We start from the raw sequence: 20656 nt of genomic DNA, 5'->3' as shown, positions 1-20656 counted from the left end.
ATGGATTTTATAGTTAAATACTTTAGCCTTCCTTGGGGAACTATTTTAGAGAAAGGTATTTAGAATATTCCATTAAGGCACATGGAGGGCAGCATGTGAATCTTCAAACACATGCTGTTTAAGAGTAGTACCAGAATCAGCTGTTTCAAAACCACCGTTACACCCTGATACCAATTGTTTTCCATGTAACAGTAGCTGCCATTGCTCTTCCAGTTTTGCCTGTGGCCTCATTACTGATTTTAAAATCTTGACATTGAATTTGAGAGCGTGAGGTAGAAAAGGAAGGGGAGAAGCATACAGGATCCCACTTCTAATAGGAGAATACTGGTTCCCTATCAGGAAGGAGGGTGACAAGAAAGTGAGAAGGATCAGGCTGCTGCTAGAACAGAGAGTGTTTAGCCTGGAGAAGAGAAGGCTTTGGGGGACTAGCAGCAGCCTGACAGTAACTGTCTGGAGGCTACTAAGCAGCTCTTCACAGCAGTGTACATCAGCAGCATGGGAGACAACCAACCAAGTCAGAGGTTAGGTGTGTATAAAGAACTTCCTCACCCTGAGAGGGCAGCCAAGCAAAGGAATACACCCAGGGAGGTTATGCGGTCTCCATCTTTGGAGGTTTTCAAGTTCTGACTGGGTAAAGCCCAGTCATCTGATCTCAGCTGACCCTGCTTTGAGAAGGTTGGATTAGAGACCTTCTGAGGTCCCTTACTACTTCAATTACCTTATGGTCCTGTGAATGACAGAACAGAGGCTGTTTCACACTGGGAAAGAAATGGGGAAAGGAGGCAAAAGGAATAGAAGAGCCCTCATTGGGATGGAGACATGGATAGACTGCAGCAGCTCCTCATAAAGGCAGGGCAGGGGCAGAAGGCTGTTCCTAAGAAGGCTGTTGAAAAGACCCAAGGAATGAAAGTGGCGACTGACAGATTCAGCGCTCAGTCTGTAGTAGTACTGAATCAGCACAGCTGTGGCTACAAAACTAAAGCCTATGGCAAAGCCTGTCTTTTGGGCAAAGGAGTTTACTGACCAGGTTCTGATGCTTCTGGTCAGGAGTCAGATCAAGCCTCAGAAGTGGGAGATCAGCTGCTTCTCTTCTAGAAACCAGAACAACAGTTTTCAACAGCAATTTACTTCCACACTCTTAGGCCGTGCCTCCAGGTTGCTAGATAATGAAGATTTAGTTTGGTGCAGTGAGATAGTATCTCACAAGTTTCAATTAAATTACATTAAAGTAACTTTTTTCTTTTATTGTAGTTCTCACTTTTTCTGACTGCGAAGAACAACTTGAAAACAACGCAAAGATAACAAAACCAAATCAAAGCGTATAAAACATTTTCCCTTAGGATTTCACTACAGTTTTAGCAGTCTGAAATTCTGGTTGGCCTCATTCCCTGGCTTCTGGGGGAAGAGCCAAGGTGGGGGGAGGAAAGATGTTGTAACACGTAGTGTTGGCATGGTCCTGTTCAAATCAGAGGCTGCTGGGTTGGGACGAGTGGGGATTGTTTGGTGCTTTTAATTTATTTAATTTAACTCAACGAGCAGAGCAACTGGTGACCATTATACGGGTCACTCACCCAGTTACTAGGAATTCTGTTGATGTGTAAGGCAACATTATAACATTTTAAACCCACCTGTCTAGAGGAACCAGGCTCTGTGAAGCAGCTGGGTTTTCATTTAGCTATTCAACAGACAAACCAACGCACCCAGGAAAACTACATTATACAAAACCCCCAAACCTTATGTGTTTTATCCTTGTTTGCTGTTCTGGTTTGGGCTTGACCATGTAATACTTATTGGAGGTACTGCTCATTTACTTTAATTTTACAGGAAACCTTCTCAGTCCTTTTACAAGTTTAGAAAGCACAGTACCCAAAAAGGTTTGTATATTTTCTTTGGGACAGTGTTTATTTTATTTTTTTTGCTACAGTATTTAAATTACAAGCTTGGGTGATGGTTTCAAACACAATAATTTACTCCTTTTGCTAAAGGAAGCTGAAGTTAAATTTGTTACAAATAGTTATCAATCCTTTCAGATGGTCTTGATTTTACATTACAGTACAAAGTAGGCAAACATATTTTCTCAGGAGGGTAACAACCCTTTAGGTTATTGAGAAGAATAGTACTCAGTCACACAGGAATCTGGATTTCCATTCTACTCTGCTTCTTTGATAGTTCAAAGCTTGCCCTTTACTCCTGAAAACCCTGATCAAGAATTTCCCTCTTCGTTAGACTACTTCCTACTGCTTGTCACCACAGGGATGCAGTTTCCAAGTATGAAAGCAAACATTTTGGAAAAACTTTAAAACATGGGCTGTGTCTAGATTACAAACTTCTGCTGGCATATCTGTGGAGTATCTGCTTCCTGCTGACGCTGTTTAGAAAACAAACCTGTGGTATAGTGTGGCTATGCTAAAGCACAGTGCTCATCTTGGTGTAGTCGATGGTATTTGGGCTGAGGGTGTTAATTACGTCATCAGAAAGCTCTTTTCGGCAGCAAATGCTAACCTACATCAAAAGTCTTGTTGCTTTTGCTCTATCACAGGGATCTCTTCAAAATAATTACGCTGAGAGAATAAACTGGAAGGTGAGGGTTTCTAGTAATGTTCCTCAGGTGGTTAGGTGGACACAACTACTCTGAAGGTCTGCTGTTAGCTTGAAATCCAGACATAGTTTAAGAAATTACTTTTAACTCCAGTCAAATACCGAACCGTTCCCTAAATCTTCCTACCAAGCACAAATGGTTTTACACTGGCACAGTACTCTTCCCCTACTGCCAAGCAGAACAGCTGTAAAGACACTGGCAGGGAAGGCAAAAGAATAAATAAACACTCAGACACAAAGGGCTTCAAAATGCTCAAAGGAGGGGAAAAAACCCCAACCCTTTTTCCTTTGTTTTCTTCCTCCTTACAACAATCTTCTTAGGTGTTGCTCAGTACTATTTTACCTCAAAATACTCAGACAAGAGGAACAGCTGTTCAAATCAACTATTTCCTTTAGCTTGGATTTACCTGACTAAGATCCTAACCCCTCGGGTGGAAGCAGTATCACCAGCAATCTGAAGAGAACAGAGCGTACCACAAGGCCAGCATCAGGCCTACTCACACACTCTGGAGTTAAACACAACGCAGACTTTGTTGGTAGCTGCAAGTTTGAGAACGTCTTACCAACCATGCAAACTGTTTGCACGAACAGAACTGCCACACGGAGCGAGACTCAGTACCATCAATCCTTGATCAGGGAATGCCAACAGAAACGAGATCCAGATTGGTTGCAACTGAGGAGCGAGCAGCTCAGATCAGGAGCTGAGCAGCCTGTGCGTGCGTGTCCCTTCTGCTCTCTCCAATCCTGAGAGGCTTTGCAGGTGCAGTACCTTGGCATCGGCTGGGAAGGCTGGAGAGATGCTCGAAGTGACACCCCAAGTGCAAGGTAGCCAAGCTGCACAGAACGCCTGGCCACTCATTTCTCACCAGGTATGTGTTGGTAAAATAGTGCCCAACCACTTCATGATCTTCTTGCAGGCAGTTCTGCAGATACTAGGGGGGCCTTTGCACTGGGAATATAGCATAAAGCAGACATACCAGGATTTGGACCACTGATTTTAAACTGAACTGCTTATTAGAAATTGCTTGGACTTTAAATAGCTTTACAGTTTTAAATAAAATACTTTAAAATAGTTTTAATTAATGAATGTAGAAGTAGAGTATCTTTGATCTCCATATCTGATATACTTCTGAATAAATAGTTCTATATATACCTCTTGATCTTTTTGGTGATGAAGTGCACAAAATCTTAAAAAGATTTTTGTAAGCTGAAATCAACAGTTGTCTCATTAGGAATAAACCTAACATCCTGAAACACTCAATGCAAAGTTACAGAAACCCAAAATATATTCTAGCTACATAGTCACTATAAATACATACTTTAACTGAACGCATGCTTAATTACTGTGAGTTAAAATGACCAAAAAAGACAATTAAGATTCTCTTTAAAAGAAAAACTAAATAAATAAACAATCCCAGACTTCAAATAATAAACTGAACCAGCCAGTAACACTTTAAAATACAAAAGTGTCTTTCCCTTTCTCCTTTAGATCAGCCCAGCATGATAACATTCTGAGGACAACAACCGAAAAATATACTGAACTCCTGCTCTCAGGTCTCACCCTGAAAGCAGAATTTTTCATTAACGTGGGCATTTAAAATCTGCTAGTTTAATATAAAGCTGTGAATGAGGCTCCCTAAGGTATCAATAAACTAAGCCTCCGCAGTGAAAACTAAAAGAGAAACCATACATGCAATTTATTCTAGAAAAAAAAAAAGTGACTTTAACTTTCACTTAAAAACCCGTTAAGTGTAAGAGCAATTTAGGAACAACCAAGCTCACTAGGAGGGACAGTTTGCTTGCGGATGCCAGGCAGCGCGACCATTTCATGTTACCACTCTGAGCAATGCCTCCAAGATTCCACTGAATAGTATTTTACAAAATCATATTCTAAGCCTGACCAGACTGTGTCATACGATGTTGGGAAGCAGGAGACCACGGAGAGAAGCAGGACCCCTCCAAAAAGCCGTTTCCTGAGGTGTAAAGGAACCGTTTGGTGCTGAGGCCTTCGGCAGGGCTGGCCCCTCGCGCTCTGTGCCAAAATGGCTGCCACACTGACCAGCGTGTGGGCCCAGGGTCTGTGCATCTGATTCTCACCTCACGTACCACAGAGAGTGGGCTGAGCACCACGTGACACAAACACCCCTTTTACATTGCTCTTTGTACTGATTTACATTTGTTTGTACAGCTGATAGAACAGATTTTAGGTTACAGGGCTCAGAACCATAGGGCAAATAGATGCAGATGTGCTTTATCTGCTGGAATGAGGGCCCTGGACCACTAACGTGCCACAGAGCTGCACTGAGCCGCTGAATCTCTTCTGTTGGATCAGTCCCAGTTTAGAGAAGCATTCACTCACTGAGAGAGGTTGCAGCCACGCAGTTCAGTGATCCTGTGCACTCATCCGGGATGAGTCTGACATGAGCCCTAATTGCAATAAATATTCACAAAGGCAAGGATCATTATTCCCCGTTTATGGAGGAGAAACTGAGGCACAAAGTGATTACTGCAAGTCAGTGACAGAGCTGGACAGAAAATCCAGTTAGCCCTGCACCTGCTACCAGGTGCTTTAAAATTGGGCAAAGCCACCTTCCTATTTAATGGAAATTTACTAAACATCTTACTTTTGTTTCTGTGTTTAGTGAGACCAACAGTTTCTTTTTTAACCTTTCATTTCTAAAACAGCCCATGCAATACTGGGAGTGAAGTTCCAGGAAATTCTGTGAAATCTGCCAGCAGATTTATCCCACTCATGATATCCACCATAAGCTATAAGGTAGAGAGGGTCAGCCTGTTAATCACCAAATGAGGGCTCCATGAATGGTGCTGCACTCTTCTCGCTCCGCCAAAACAATTACATGGCTCGCCAGGAGAATTAAAAGGGAGAAAAATAGTAAGACTTAGAAGAAAAATAATGTTTCCATAAAACACAGACTTATTGCATGATAGCTGGAGGCAACACCTTTGCACAAACAGCTGTAAATTAAAGCTGTCCTTTTACTAAGGGTCCAGAGATTGCTTACACAATGTGTGGCAATGGGAGAGCATGTAGAAGACAGTTAATTCTTCTTCGTTCATCTTCGTTTGCTCAAGTTGCTGGAAAGCTACTTGCCTACTCTCAAACAGGTGAAGAGAATAACTTTTCATTCTCCCATACCACACTGCTACAGCTTAAGATGTGAACGTTTTCCCACCTGATCACTAAACTAGAATTTTCTTGATTTCTACGTAAAAGTGTAAGTACAGCATCAAAAACACATCACCTGCAGGTGGCAAGGGTTAGAGAACTTGAAATCACATTTTTTTTCCACCCTCTGCAGAAACCATTGGTGAGCTCTCAGTGTGCTGTCTCCGCTCAGTTCGACTATGAGAAGGCTACCCAGTGTTTCAGTTCTTCCATACGCTGCAGTATCTGGGTATAATAGAAATCCATATTGGCTGCAAAATCAGTGCACACAGGGGATTCCATGTCACCAAAGGTGCAGTACAGTGCAGTTCCTCCAATGCTAAGGAAAACAGTTGCTATGCAGAGCAGGACCAGCAAAACACAGGAGCCACCAGCTACTTCATCTGTAAAAACAAGAGCAGAAAAGGTGAAAAGGGATGACATACAGAGCAACACAAATACGAGTGAGAAAATCTGAGACAGGTTTTAACGATGCACGGGTCAGGTGACACACACATGTCGTAACGCTCACTGTGTCAGAGCGACAGCAATACATCTCAGGATCTGTACATTTCCCTACCCAGTCTTTTCAAAACCTAAATAATTATCTAGCTTTTTTTCTGCAACCTGTGCACCTGCCCTTGCTGATACCACTTGCTGAGTCGTTCCACACTGAAGTAAAATATAACTATGAGAATATTGCACAACCAAAGCCTTCCTCCATGGAAACAGCCAGAATGAAATGAAAGCTTTGAAGCAAAACCAAATAATAAGAATAAAAACCAACTGTCCTTTGGAATCACTAAATCCCTGGGGAAAAAAAAATCATAGAAGAAACTCTAATTGAAATGTTATTTGAAACATAAATTGTTTTAAAACAATGTCAAGAAGAAGATGCGATAAGCTCCCTTTGGGCAGTGAATGGATATTCTTTTCAGTGTATGAGACACACTTAATATACTTTCAAGCATTGAAGAGCTTCATTAATACCACTGAGTGGCTGGCACACATAGTAGCTATAGAAGGCACTATTATTAGTAACCCCAAGCAACATCTCTTTAAATTGAATAAGAGAGATCTTAAATTCCAAGAAAAGCTTAAGAAAATATTTCTTACGAGGCTATTTAGCCCATCAAAAAGGCAGTAAGGTGTTTAGCCAAATTTAATGACAGCTAGCACATATATATGAATGTTCAAAGTAAGGTTACATTCTGACACCCTCCAATCCTGTGGTCTACTAGAAAGGGTTGGAAAGCTACCTGTGGACAAAGCACAACAGTCTTGATTCTTTTGCATCCTTCTTTATCTAAATGAATCAGATTTAGGGAGAAAGCCAACACCTCCCACCTGTAAGCTCTAAACATTAATGAAAAGGCATCCATTAGATGGCTGTACACTCACAGTTCATTCAGCTAAAGGAAAAACCCTGTGGCTTCAGTCTCATTCAAGCTCTAAACCAGAAGTTATATTTATTGTATCCTTCTGTTACCCCTGTTACCCAAGCTTAGTGAAGAATAATCTTCAATAAATCATGGTCACTTGTTACTTGACTAAGCTTTAAACAGCCAAGACAGTATGTACAATGAACTCCCACTTTGCTCTTGTGAACAGTAAGATCAACATCATTTGCAACCCAAGAATGCAGCCCATAAATTAATGGTTTCAAATTACCTTGATCCAATGCATCTTCCATTTCTTGGAATCGAACTCTTCTCTTTGTTTGTCTTTGCTGGACTTGAGCAATTGTTTTTCCTTCTCTGTCATCTCTCTTCTTCAGTATAGATACCAGCCCTTCTGCTGGGGCAATCTATCAGAAAAGACAGCGAGTGGCACAAGAAACATGAGAAATCCAAGCATAATGTCAGTTTAACAACGACTTTAAGGAGGAAACTAGCTCAACACTTAAAAAATAATTTCCACTCTACTTACATCGCAGCCCTTGTGAAACCTCCTTCAGGAACAAGTCAATTCCTTAATGTGCAGGAGAGTTACAGTATCATTCTGCTGCCTGCTGACACTACTTGCCTTTAATTGCTACTGAAGTTAAATACCCATACATTTACTGTTTGGGTCAGGCTTTGTATTCACTGCCACAGTTCCTCTGTAAGCACACGTTATTAAACCATGCAAGTTGGGGCAGCTGTGAGGAGGGTTTACGTCAAAAACATTATTGCCAGAGGGCAGTAAGAAGTCAGTGACACACTGGTGCTGCCTCTCCAAAGCTATAATCCTGCAGAGACTATCATATACTTACTGTGAGATCAATTTTCTGGTTTTTCAATTGTTTCCCCAGGGTGGACAACAAGTTACAGTGGGGCCACAAAACCAAAAAAGAGGTAACACCAGGGAAAAAGTAAGCTTTGATGCTCTAGATGGATTCCAGCTCCATACTGTATTAAGCTCTCTGGATACAGCAGCAGTTCAAAAATCCTTCCCTACAGGCTGGTCACCAGCTTCTAAATGGTAACTTCTCTTTCCTTTGCTACAGCATTTGGCTTAGCTGCAAGAGTATATGCTGAGCCATACGAAGATGTTATACCAGCCTGAGCAGTAGGTAATTTCCTGTTTATTAGAGAAATTAAAGTAGGGGAAGAAATAAACAGAAATTAAAATAGGAAAGCTATTTAGACATGCCCTTTTTATCTTCAGATCACCTTTACCTGAAGAAAAGTCTTAGTCATCTTGTCATAAATCTCAGTAGCGCTTTTTAAAACTTACTCTGCACAGCAGCAATAACATTTGTTACGCAGGAGTTACAGACAAGTGACTGCTTAACTCCCCCCATAATCTCATCAAATTAGAAGACCATGCATAAAATCTTCTTTGCATTGCAATTATATGAGCTGTAGAAAATCACAAAACAAATTACTTCATACTTACACCCCTAAATTTGCTTCATGCTACAAGCTTACATAAAGCATTGACGGATGCTGTAATCAGAGAGCTGGCATATTGACCACTTTGAAACGCAGAGCACAATCCAATAGGCACTGTACTGACCACGGCATTTGGCATTTGCAACATTTTAACTGATAAATGTGGCAATTACATCTGCAGGTCTCTAGCCTGGCAGTATTTTATAGCCCTCAACTGGACAAGTAACGTTGCTCTGAACAACTCTCAAGAGTTGGTCACTGTGGATAGATGCCTACAGTCTAACAATTTTTCCCAAAATCACAACCAGGAGGATTCAATTGATCTCTGCCATAGTTCTCCTTTTGATATTCACTTTTCCTTTTGACTGTCTGCTCAAGAGCCTGAATGAATTATTTAATGAAACAATGTGATGAGCTACTTACGAAGTAGTGAAAGTGTGGGGGTGGTGGAAAGAAATTGCTTAAGACAACATACAGAGGATCACTATTTAGCACAAATGAAGCAGAAATAATAGCCTCATAACAGACACACACCGGGGTGAAGTTTCTACCAGCAGTGGTAAATTAGCCTAGAAGAACTGACATGAAAATTTATCAGGCCAGCCATAAATTAACACTTACGCTTCCTTATTGTGACAAGGATGGGGAGCCATGTAGGAAAGCACTAATTTGACTTATTTATTCAGGAGGGCAGGGATGAAATGATGTCCTTTAACAGAGTAGATTATTTTAAGCTGCTGTGTAGGGCATCGCTTTCACAAAGAGGATCAGCGGCTCCTCCCGCCCCACCCACGCAGCAGGCGAGCTGTTGCCTGCCACGCGTGTCGTGTGGGAGCGCGCCTGGCAGGCCCGTCACCCAGGGATGGCGGGTGTTTGTAACAGGCTGCCTGAAGGTGAGCGTGTGGTGGGTGTTTGTAACAGGCTGCCTGAAGGTGAGCGTGTGGTGGGTGTTTGTAACAGGCTGCCTGAAGGTGAGTGTGTGGCCGCCCCTTGTGCAGTCGCTTCAGACTGAGACGCTTCGCCTGACGGTTCACAGTAGCAGTTTTAGAACGACTGTGGCAGGCAGAGCTGGCTGCTGCAGGCTTAGAACCCCAGGGCTACCTCTGGCAGGATTATGTGGAAACGTGTGTTTCCGTGACTGCAGTTACGTAAAAGGTTTGGGAAGTAAAGTCTTACTACAGTGAGGTTCACTTACTTTCCCTGTCAGCCTACGTGGCTGTTTCAGCATTTGGTTCTAAATTTATAAAGAACTAATCGACACAGCACAGGTTTCTCTACTCTGAACATCTTCCTTTATTTTTTTTTTTGCTTAAGAAGGGGGAGAAGGGTTTATGATTTTGCAGTAAAATCAGTGTGGCTGGTCTTGTTCTCCTGTCCTGACAAAAGCCATCCACTGTATCTTTAAGAATACATAATTTGTAGTTCATACCTAGAATAGTTCATCTGTTTTTGAACTTTGTAAGTGATGTAATTAAGGGTGGTTTTTTTGTTATGCAGAGGACCTACAAAGCTATGCCTCTTAATCAGGATACATTTCTTGTTAAAAATGCAATTACAAAGATATGGAATTCTGGATAAAAAAATATTTACACCTTCATTTCTACTACATTCTCCAGTGCAGCTCACACATATTTAATGCAAACATCTCCACCTTTTATTTTTCTTATTTTTGGTCATAAAAACATCACTGCTGTAAGTCTGTCATGTAATAATAGGGTCCATTCTGCTACAAAAAAATATCAATCAATTAAACCAACTGTAGATGTATCTGTCTACGGTGCCTTTCATTCAGAAAGATTTCAAAGCAATACACAAACTGATTGTATTAGATTCATCTCCCATTAATTAAACATCCAAGGAAAGGGACTCAGCTGCCGTGCAGGACTTGAAGTTTTTACTCCCAGTCTTTAGGGGGCTGAAGAATTTCAAAAGGCAGAATACATTATTTAAAGTAGAAGTTAACAAGAGAACTGTGGTTAGTTCAGTGGACCACAAGGCAAGCCTCTGCTTGACTTGAACCACAGAAGGAAAAATGCAGGCTTGCTGCAAAGAGCTGCACTGCAAACAGCTCTGTATTACATAAAGTTGCTACATAAAGGACCCTACTGAAACATGGAGCATTTTCTTAACTCAAAGTTAGGTCATTCAGAAGAGATGCTCCTGGAGCATCTATGTAACTGAGCTTAGTCCCTCTCTCTGCTGGTCTTCACAAAATTTTTTGACCAGAGCTTTTACAATTACTGCACAGGAACTGAAAATGGTGTGAAGGTATGTGGTGGCATTTTAACCAGGAGTCAAAAAGGAACACAGCGATTGCTGGTGGTTAATTGAAATTCTGTTAAATATTTTTGGTTTTCTTTCTTACCACTATCAACACAAAGTGATTGTTTTACAGAAAAAAAATAAGCTTTTTTTTGCATAAAGTTTAATATCCTGGCTGCAAAACATGACAAAAAAGAGGCTGTAATTAAACTACTTACCACTTTTCTGTTTAAAAGTGTTTGCTAATATTTTTTTAAATTCTTACACTGTGCATAGTGTACATAGAATTTTATAAATGTATTACACCAAACTATGAAAATACGGTTCTCCACTTCAAGCTCTTACAGCAAACAGATTAAACTTGAGTATTGTAGCACACAGAAGTAAAGAAAAAACCCCAAACCAGAGGCATTGCAAACTGGGATCCAGGAAGAAAAGTACCATGAAGTGTTTTGGTCTGAATAGAGAACTACTCTAAGAGGAGTTTCGCTTGTACATTCTTCTGTGGGATGTCTCTCTTTCTCAGTTACTTTGCCAAGACCTAGAGCTTTATTTCAAGCAACAACCGATTTTTTTAATCTGTAACCGTACAACAAACTGACAAAAGCAAGACTGCCCTGGGTTAAGCTATTAGCAGTAGACAATCCTCTTCACTGATAAAATACATTAGATACATGAATAATTTGACTTGGAAAAGGAGCTAGCTTTGCAGATTCAGTATTCGTACCACAACATCAGACTCTACCCATTTTTCTGCTAATACACTTGCCATGCAAGTACTGGAGCTCATTTATACAGCAATAAATAGCTCAGATACCATGTAAGCATTTGATATGGAAGCTTAATTCTTGCAAGCTCCACACTACAGGGCTCAAGCCATACAACAGAACAGAGTACCTCAATGAGGCATTGGCTCCACACCTGGTGTGGGTAGGTGTGGACTTCATCTCTGCGGTCAGATCAGCTGCTAGTCAGTACGTACTCAGCACTTCCTAAAAGTCTTGGTGTACAAGCAGTGCCAACCAAAAAACTACTACTTTATGTTGTAGTAGGTAGTCCCACTACCTTTGCTTCCTCAAAGAAATTTTAAATTATTATTTCTGAACAAGGAAAAACATTCTGATTTTACTCATTTCACTAACTGTCACTCAGATAAAACGCCTGCGTTAAAAACTTCTATATCATATGGCAGAAAGCAACTTCAGATTACTGAGGTTACGATTTGTTTGACTGCTGGTGTGTCATTTCATGCTCACTGAAATGACAGCAGAGAGATCTAAGAGGAGGTTACAGGCTTCTGAGATCTGTTGCTCCAAACTGCTGACTGCTTCGAAGCTCTTTGTTAGCTGTATCAATCCAGTTTCTATAGGATGACTGATCACCCATAATTTGCACATTGTCATGCACAGTTTGTGCTAGTAAAGAAATAGCCAGTGTAAAAGCCCATGCAGTATGTAAAGTACTAATTTAGCTTTGCAATTGTTTAAAGCCAGAGTCAGAATGCAGTGAGTTTTCAGTCTTGTAATTAGTTATTACACACTTCTGGTATCTGTTGCTCCAAACTTATTGTAAATGGCAGACTAAAAGCAAGTGACATAAAGGATCTAAACTAGAGAATTACATCAGATAATTCTTTGATCTCAATATGGGGTCAAACAAAACTTCCTAACCATAAATAAATACACAACTACTTACCCTTCCCCGTGTTCAATAAATTAATATTATACCTCCAGTGATGAATATTAATGACATTTTGTCCTGCCATATGCTTTTTACACCTAGGTTATTTCAAAATCATCTTTGTGTCTGCCTTCTATCCTAACTTATTTGTGGCAACTGTGTAAATACCCACTCCATGACAAGTTTTATCACAGTTAAATTATTATTTTTTTTTATTGTCACACTGGTACAATTAATGTAATTAGTTTCTTTTCATTCATGTGACCACCAATGCATTTGCTAGGTATTTCTTTCACAACTACTGTATGAAAACATTGGCATCTTTAGATGGCCACAGCCAGGCCAATGCAACTTCAAATTCTTCAGGACAAGAAAGGAAGAAACATTATGGCTGGATGCAAAGATCAGTCTGCTTGTCAAGCACTAAAACAAAATCAGTGAAAGCAACATAACAGTGCTGCTTTCTCAGGGGTGCCAAACTCCCTCAGTTCCTAGTGTCTTCCAGGGAGGCTGTAGGCACTCACTGCTTCTGAAAAGCAAGCCCTAGGGTAACAACAGGTGCTAAGATTAACTGGGGAAAAGAGGAAAAAAGGCATATGGTGAAACAATAAAGCTGCTGTGCTGTCCTTAACTCACCCTGCTGCACCTAGAGATTTCAGGTATTGCAGAGTAGCCCCAGATACTGCATATTACGAATTTTAATTGGTATTGGAATTAATTGTTCTCTTCTCCCTGTTTCAGACTCTCTGCCTCACACACAACTCAGACCTCTTGCTAAGAGCAACTCAAAAGGACTCCCACCAGTGCCAGCCAACACTATACCTTATATGGCCAGAAAAAGTACTATGGAAAGACTCAAAGTACTTTTTCCTCTCCAGGGATTCAACTCTGCCATCAGAGTACTGCCAATCCTAGCACTGGGATAGCAAACTAGAAGCTGACATCCCACAGAATGACAAGGTGTTTTAGGGACAGATCAGGATGAACGTATTTGGAAAGGAGGTAAGAAACAGTTTAGGTGGGTAGAAAACCCGAAACACTCTGTTTCTGGCTTTAGAGATTCTGTAAACATGTAGTAACATCAGCATGGATCCCTGGAATTTAGTTCCCTGTTTGGCTACTCTCCCTGAGTGATGGTGGGTTCCTGGTCTCTGTGCATTAGCTTCTGATCTATAGAGAACTACTGTTACTTTATTGCCAAGGGACATTGTATTGTTAAATTCATTAAAAATAGAGATGAGCTAAGAATATACCTTTTTACAAGTCTTCCCCCTCCAGCATCTGCAATCACATCATTTCACAATAATCTCATTTTTTCATTAAAGGAGAAAGCTTTTAAGATCCCATGGTTGCAAATGCACCAAAACCAGAGGACAAATAAAGTGAAGATGTCATTATACACTCCCCAAAGAAGTCCCAAAGCAGTAAATCTCCTATATTTTCAGAAGAGCAATTTAGCTTATGAAGTACACATCCTTGTTGGGCCTATCAGCAGTGCTTCAGAAAGCTGAGTTCAGGCTTAGAAGTTGTTTCCTAGCTTTGGCTGAACAAGAAAGCTGCCTAAACTCAGCAAAATTAGAAGGTCATACATTCAAAAACATTTAATTATAGATGTAGTTCTCACCTACAGGGGATAGGCACAGAAAACCTAATTTTACTCTATGAAGAGAAACAAACGACATGTTACATCACAGGTATTATATAGATCTCTGATGTGAAACTGTGATTTAAACAGGAATTGTTATTAACAGTCTCTGTGAGAATTAAAAACAAAACAAAAGGTGTCCATACTCATATAGAAAAATCAATCTAATTTTTAGAGACATAAGAACATTGCTGGTCAAGGAGGCAGCACACAGGCAAAAAGAAACTCTTCCTGATTTAACTCAGAACAAATAAATATAGGTTTCATACTAAAAGAAGTGATATAGGAAGGAATATTTAAAACATTTTGAAATTATCAATATACAAAATATTTTAAGTGAGATAGACACAGAAGATTTTATAGGATTCACAGTATTTACCTCAGCAATCTCTATCCTTCTTGCAAGTTCATCAAGAGAAGAAAAACTGTCATCTAGTGATAAAGCTTCCAATGAGTTGTAAGATGCTCGTTCAGGTGAAATATCTGGAACAGTATCAAAGTCCTCTTGGTTTTCAAAGTTTGCAAGTGATTCTTCAGAGTCTATTATGTTACCATTTAAAAATCTGAGAAATAAATCTTCTTGTTCTTCATTATTTACCTTCTCTTCCTGTCCTGCTGTTCTCTGTATTTCCTGGCATACTCGTGAATACGCAGCACTCTCATGCTCAGATACTTTATTACACCCAGAGCATACACTTGATGCAGTTCTGTCCCCTGAAGATTTTTCATCATCATCAGGCTGTTTCTGTTGCTGCTTTATATCACTATTTCCAAGCTGGCCAGTAGCAGTTTCTGAAGAGCCAGAAGCATGTTTTGATCTGAGCAGATTTCTATCAGCCTGCACATTTTTATCAGTAGGAACCAAATCAGTAGGCATATAGTCAGCATCTGTTAAAACCAAAGCATCTACCATGGGCTCAAGAGGGAGTTTCACTCCACGCTCCCCAGCTGTGCCTTTTATTTTTTCTGCATCCTTAGAGAGCTGTCTTTCCCTCAGCTGCAAACTGTTATCTTTACCGGCATCCCCAGATGATAAACAGCCCGAAGAAGGCCTGCCCACTGTCCCTGTGGACTGGGTGTGTGGCTCCAGTGTTGATTCAGCACTGCAGTGCTGCTCCTCCATGTGGTCCTTTCCTGCAGCTACCCTAAGGCTTGCTGCCTCTGCCGGTCTCTCAGTTTTCTTTTCACCTGGAGAACCAGCGCTCAGCGGCTGTTTATCTTCTTTCTTTGGTCCAATGCCAGGACAAGTTTCAGTACCTAAGTGCAACAGGAAAAACAGTTCCAGTGTTTTTCAGTGATTCAAAGCATCAGCCCAGAGGGGAAAGAGTATACTGTGATTTGATAATGTCGTAACGTAAGGCTTTAAAATGCACTCCCATAAAGGACAAGTATTGTATGCTCCCAGTCAGAATGGAAGTTTCATCAGCAGTGTGAAAAGCTGACTCCTGATTCAGCAAATTATTCGCACACATTCTTGCAGCTATAGCTTATGCTTTAGTGCTCTCCCAAATAGAGGAACTCCCAGACTTTAAGCACAGTATGTACCTGAAATATTTTTCTGAACGGCTATGGCATTATCTTATGTGAGTGCATCTCATGTAAGTCTGGAGTTCAGACAAAAGCACTTAATTACAGAAAGCTATATTTTGATGGTAGTGTATCTGTCACACAGATACTGTGTGACAGGTATTACCTGGTATTATCTTTAAAAACAGCTGAAAACATACTTACTTACTAAATTTTAAATTCAACTTTTTAAAGTGGGTAACTAGTTCCTTTGGTTAACGCTACATTCAACAGCCAATTACAATATTTTGCCTAATGGACTGCATAAAAATACATTGCTTTTTGGATACCTAAGTTAGTTTACATATTAAAAAATGCTTATTTCTGTATTCACATGTACAATACAAATGAAACATGATTTTCTTATCTTAAATTTCAGAGAGAAATTAGAGGAATTCTACGTAGCTTGTGAATCCACCTACGACTGACATGAGATGATGATGAAAGAGTAGATGGTTACCCCAAGCTGACAATAAAATCATTAGATGTTAGCTATCATGAGAAGCTCAAAGCCAAATTCCTCTTTTCAGGGAGTGTTTAGAATTATAATCCCAAAGGCAGCTAGCTATGACAAACAAAAGACAAAGTTAAGACTGTGTTATAGTAGGACCACTGTTACAGTAGCAGTAATAACCTCAAACAACAAACTACTTCTAGAAAACACTCACTTACATTTTTTGTAATAGTGTAAACCAGAAAGGTTTTGTGAGTAGATTAACAAAGAGATCAAACAATGCACTTATTAACTGCATATGCTCTCACAACGACTGAAGATCTCTATGTGAATCTCACCCTTCCTCACCTGTTAATACCTCACTTAAAATTTGAGCAATTTCCTAAACATGTTACATGAAACAGGGTCCCATTTGTTGGTCTTTAAAGAAATGTCTGCAATAATTGATTGTATTGAACAATTTTATTACATTATAAACGATCCCCATATTATAGGATAATGAAATATAAGGTACCACAGAAAAGACGGGCTTGAAAATTGAAGAAGACTGGATCACCGTATCGAAATGCAGGGAAAGACATCAGAACAACATTAAAAACCAGAAAGAGTATGGGGAATCTAACCTAACACTGGAAAAAGAAATGGGGACAAGACAGGGCCTTTTTGAAAATGAGACACAAATGAGTAGATAGAGGGATTTGTAATAGATACAGAGCCCTTCACATACACAGGTCATGAGTTCAAACACAGCCTGGATTATTGGTACAAGATGTTGTTACCATCTGTCAATTTTCCCCAGGGGATGCATCCACATTACAACAGGGATCTTTGTGGGAGCCCCAATTGCAATGAAGATTAAATGGAATCAGAAATTAAATTCTTTACCATGAGAAGTGGCCCTTGAGCTTGGGCTCTGCTCTTAAGAAAGTTAGACAGCGTTTCTACCTACCTACAGCCGTACAGGAACTGAGATGTAATACTCATTGTTACATTCCACATCAAATTTTCAGCAGCTTTTGGTATTTTCTTTACACCTACTTCAGAAAACCTGCTTTAAACAGGTGCCCATTTAGACTCAGGGCAAGTTAAATGCTTAAGTATTTGTCTTAATTAGAAAAGTTGATTTTTCCTACCAAGTTTCCTACCCATCTATGTGGCAGCAATTTTTATCTGTCAGAGACAGATAAAAAAGAAAGTTATTAAATTTAGAATTGACACTTGCTTTGTTCCTTGTCTTTCTTCCCATTTAAAAACAAATCCCTATAATATGACCTAAAAGAAAACGGGGTCTAAGCACCTTGGAAACAGGTCTATATGCACAGACTGTAAACCTATGCTAAAGGTTTTATTAAATTCAGTATTTCCTTAGAAAAGGTTTTATGGAACACATGATTTTGATTATCTTTAGTTAACAGTAAGTCTATTCAGGCTTTTAGTCAGAAACTGAAGAAGTCCTCATCTGGAATGCTGTGTGTAGCTCTGGGCTCCCCGGAAGTGATTACTTCCACATTAACTTAAATGTTGTACTACTGCATTGTAACACTGACACAAAATGCTCCTTAATTCCTACGTTTCATATGTTCAGAAATTCTGCTCTCCAGAAAGCTTTTGTTCCCACTTGGAATAAAAAGAAATGGAAAAATTATAAGTGCCTGGTATTTTTCACACAGGAATTTCCAACCATCCAAAAATGAAAAGCAGCAGGTTCTTTCAATCTGTTTTGTTGAGCTGACAGACACGTTTGTTTTGTGTTTTCAATGGTTTTAGTTAGGGTACAGGAACAAAGAGGATGAAGATGAGGAGGATCCACGCGTGTAGGTAACTGACTGACATTTTTAAATTCCTGATGCTCCTGAACATCCTGGCTGATACACACCTGTAAGATAGTTCAGGATGAAAGGGACCTTCTGAGGTCTCATAGGCCATCCCTCAACTTGTGAGAAATTATAGCATTTTTTTTTGGGGTTTTTTTTTGGAAAAGTACTCGAGTTTAGGCCAATTTTGGCAACTGGAACATGGCAAAAAAAGAAACATTTTGCTCAAAGAGAGGAGAGATAAAGCCTGGTAATCTACCAATGCTCTTTCCCACTCTTTCTCCATTAAATTCATTAATTTGCAACTGTGTTTCATAAGAACCCAATGAATCCAACAAATTATTCAAACAAACCAGCCATGGCCCCAAGGCAGGAGTAGGACATTGAAGCTGATGTAAAAGTGTGTACCAAAAAAAAACAATACCCCAAACTGCAGTAGGTTTCTTTCTCTTCAAGACTGCCCCAAAAGCTTCCTAATTTTCTGTGCTGTTACAGATAATGTGTCTCAATATCAGTATATTGCATGCGATTTAAAATAATTACTAATACAGTTAACCATACTGAATAGCCACAAACGAGAATATTGCTAATAATCAGATTGTTTACCTTATATCTTATATACACAAACTATGTGTCTTATCTCTAGGTTTGACACAATTTTGTAGCTTTTGTAGGCTGCTATAGATGCATGACATTTAAAAGACTTTTTTCTGTGGACACTAGAATGACTTTAATTACAATTCTGCATATCAATGACTAATTAAAATTGCATAGTAAATCCACTCTAGCGTTGTGAAAAAAAATTAAAACTTGCAGAGATGGAAGAATCTGTGGGAATCCAACAAATGCTGTAGCTTCAAATGAAATAGCTTCAGAGTATTAATAGGAATATGTCATTACAGGATAATATTTAAAACTAACATATGTACCTGTGCATACATACATACCTGATTTAAAAGCAGCAGCTTCTCTTTCCTTTAAATGTTTTGATTCCATTAACTGATGCAAACAACCGCTTTCCCATGCATTTTCTGCAGCTACTAGCTGTAAAATATGATAGTATTTCCTGTAATTTTTGGAATTAAACAGGAAGACTGTGACTTTTTGAGAAACCGAAACTTCAAACAGTTTCTGTACAGAACTGGAAAGGTTGTATTCTAATAATATTAAAAATATATTTCTTAGCAGTCTTTGACAAAGAATAATTCAGTTAAGCAGCTGCTTACCTTATTTTTGGACGCCTGTGGCCTGCAGCAATAAAGAAAAAAGAATAAATTAAACAACTTAGTAGCAATATTCTTCATAACAAATGTCACTGAAATCTTGTAAGTCTTTGCTCTGCCCTAGTATTAGCACAGAATTTTTCTTTCAGCATGCTAGCATAATTTCAAACACATGTACCATGTGTGAATACCATCAGAAGACCAATTAGGCCAAACATTGCTCCACCTAATTGAAAAAGCAGTCAAAAGAAAGTTTACTGCCATGTATCATGCGATCTAAATTCCTGTAAAGCTCTGTGCTCAAAAGGAACTCTACCAACTTTAAAAAAAGCACGTTAAGGATTCGGTATCTACTAATACTGAAGACACTGATCACTGTAACAGAGATTGAGGAATGGAAAAAAAATTCCATAAAATTTTCCCTCTCCACTGGGATGCATTTTCTGTGTACTTTAAGATACAGGATCTCCCACTGATTCCACTGGGATTCACAGGTGAGTCAGCACTGCTAACAGCCAGGGTGGACTTTGCAAACTGCATAAAACACACCCAGTGTGTTTTTATCATGCACGATCTCTCTTGCAGCTTTTCATGTAGCAATGAAGATAAAACGCTCAGCGTTTTGTTTAAAGCCGCTGGAAAAAGAAGTAGGAGAAACAGGAGGTAGAAGTGGTGATTGTTCATACTCTCTGACAAAAACTTTTAAAAGTTACATTGACTTTTGAGTTTTACCATTTACACTTCAAATAAGGGACACTCAAAACTACCTTTAAAGAGCAAACATGTCTAGTATAGTGTAAACTTTGAGTATCAGAAAAAGTTAAATTAGTTTCTGTTACAAAAGCAAAATGCTCACATTTTCCAAAGCCTTTGTGTTAATCAATAAAAATTAAAGTGCAATTTTGATTACAAAATAAATGGATATTAAAATGTAAGGAAAAATATACACGAAACAATAAAAGGAAATAGACTTCTGTCTGGAGGCCTTGGAAGAGTAATATTAAATACAACTAATCATAGGAAATAAACACAAGCCTCAATTTAAATCAAATTGCAGGGTTTCTCAGAACCAGGAATGACGTTACATAACTGAAATTTTGTATTTTAAAGTGAGGCTGCATGGAACAATTAGGAGGAGAAAGCAGAGTTATTCTCAACAAGGTGACAACTGAGGTGACAGTAGGGAGGTGCTGCTAGTTGCAGCATATGTATCACAACAGGCATCTTTCTGTGGGTTTGCACGGTCATGTGGCAAGGAAATGTAGGCTGAGGAACCCTGCAGGCACTCAGACTGCATCAGCAGGCAGTGGGTGTACCCATGCAGCTATGGTGCTAGAGATGCCTCTGCTTCTTGTGGAAATGCAGGAGTATG

The 20656-nt window shown here is 39.5% G+C and overlaps 1 protein-coding gene across 1 annotated transcript in view; it reads right to left on the bottom strand.

Annotated features, from left to right (window-relative positions):
• Positions 1–5962: 5962 nt before the first annotated feature.
• CNST (consortin, connexin sorting protein) overlaps positions 5963–20656 on the bottom strand; it is a gene marked incomplete at its 3' end in the record, with an annotated part of 30693 nt that continues 15999 nt past the window's right edge. The window contains exons 6-10 of the mRNA XM_084261277.1: positions 19288–19309; positions 19009–19105; positions 14607–15484; positions 7436–7571; positions 5963–6168 (exon numbers count right to left, since the gene is read on the bottom strand). Coding sequence (XP_084117403.1) covers positions 5963–6168; positions 7436–7571; positions 14607–15484; positions 19009–19105; positions 19288–19309 — 1339 coding nt within the window. The remainder of the gene's footprint in view (positions 6169–7435; positions 7572–14606; positions 15485–19008; positions 19106–19287; positions 19310–20656) is intronic.

This window comes from Gallinula chloropus (assembly GCF_964237585.1).
Source record: "Gallinula chloropus genome assembly, chromosome: 3".
NCBI classification, from domain to species: Eukaryota; Metazoa; Chordata; class Aves; order Gruiformes; family Rallidae; genus Gallinula; species Gallinula chloropus.
The sequence above is the reverse complement of the archived record's forward strand: the minus strand, read 5'-3'. Positions and strand labels throughout refer to the sequence as shown.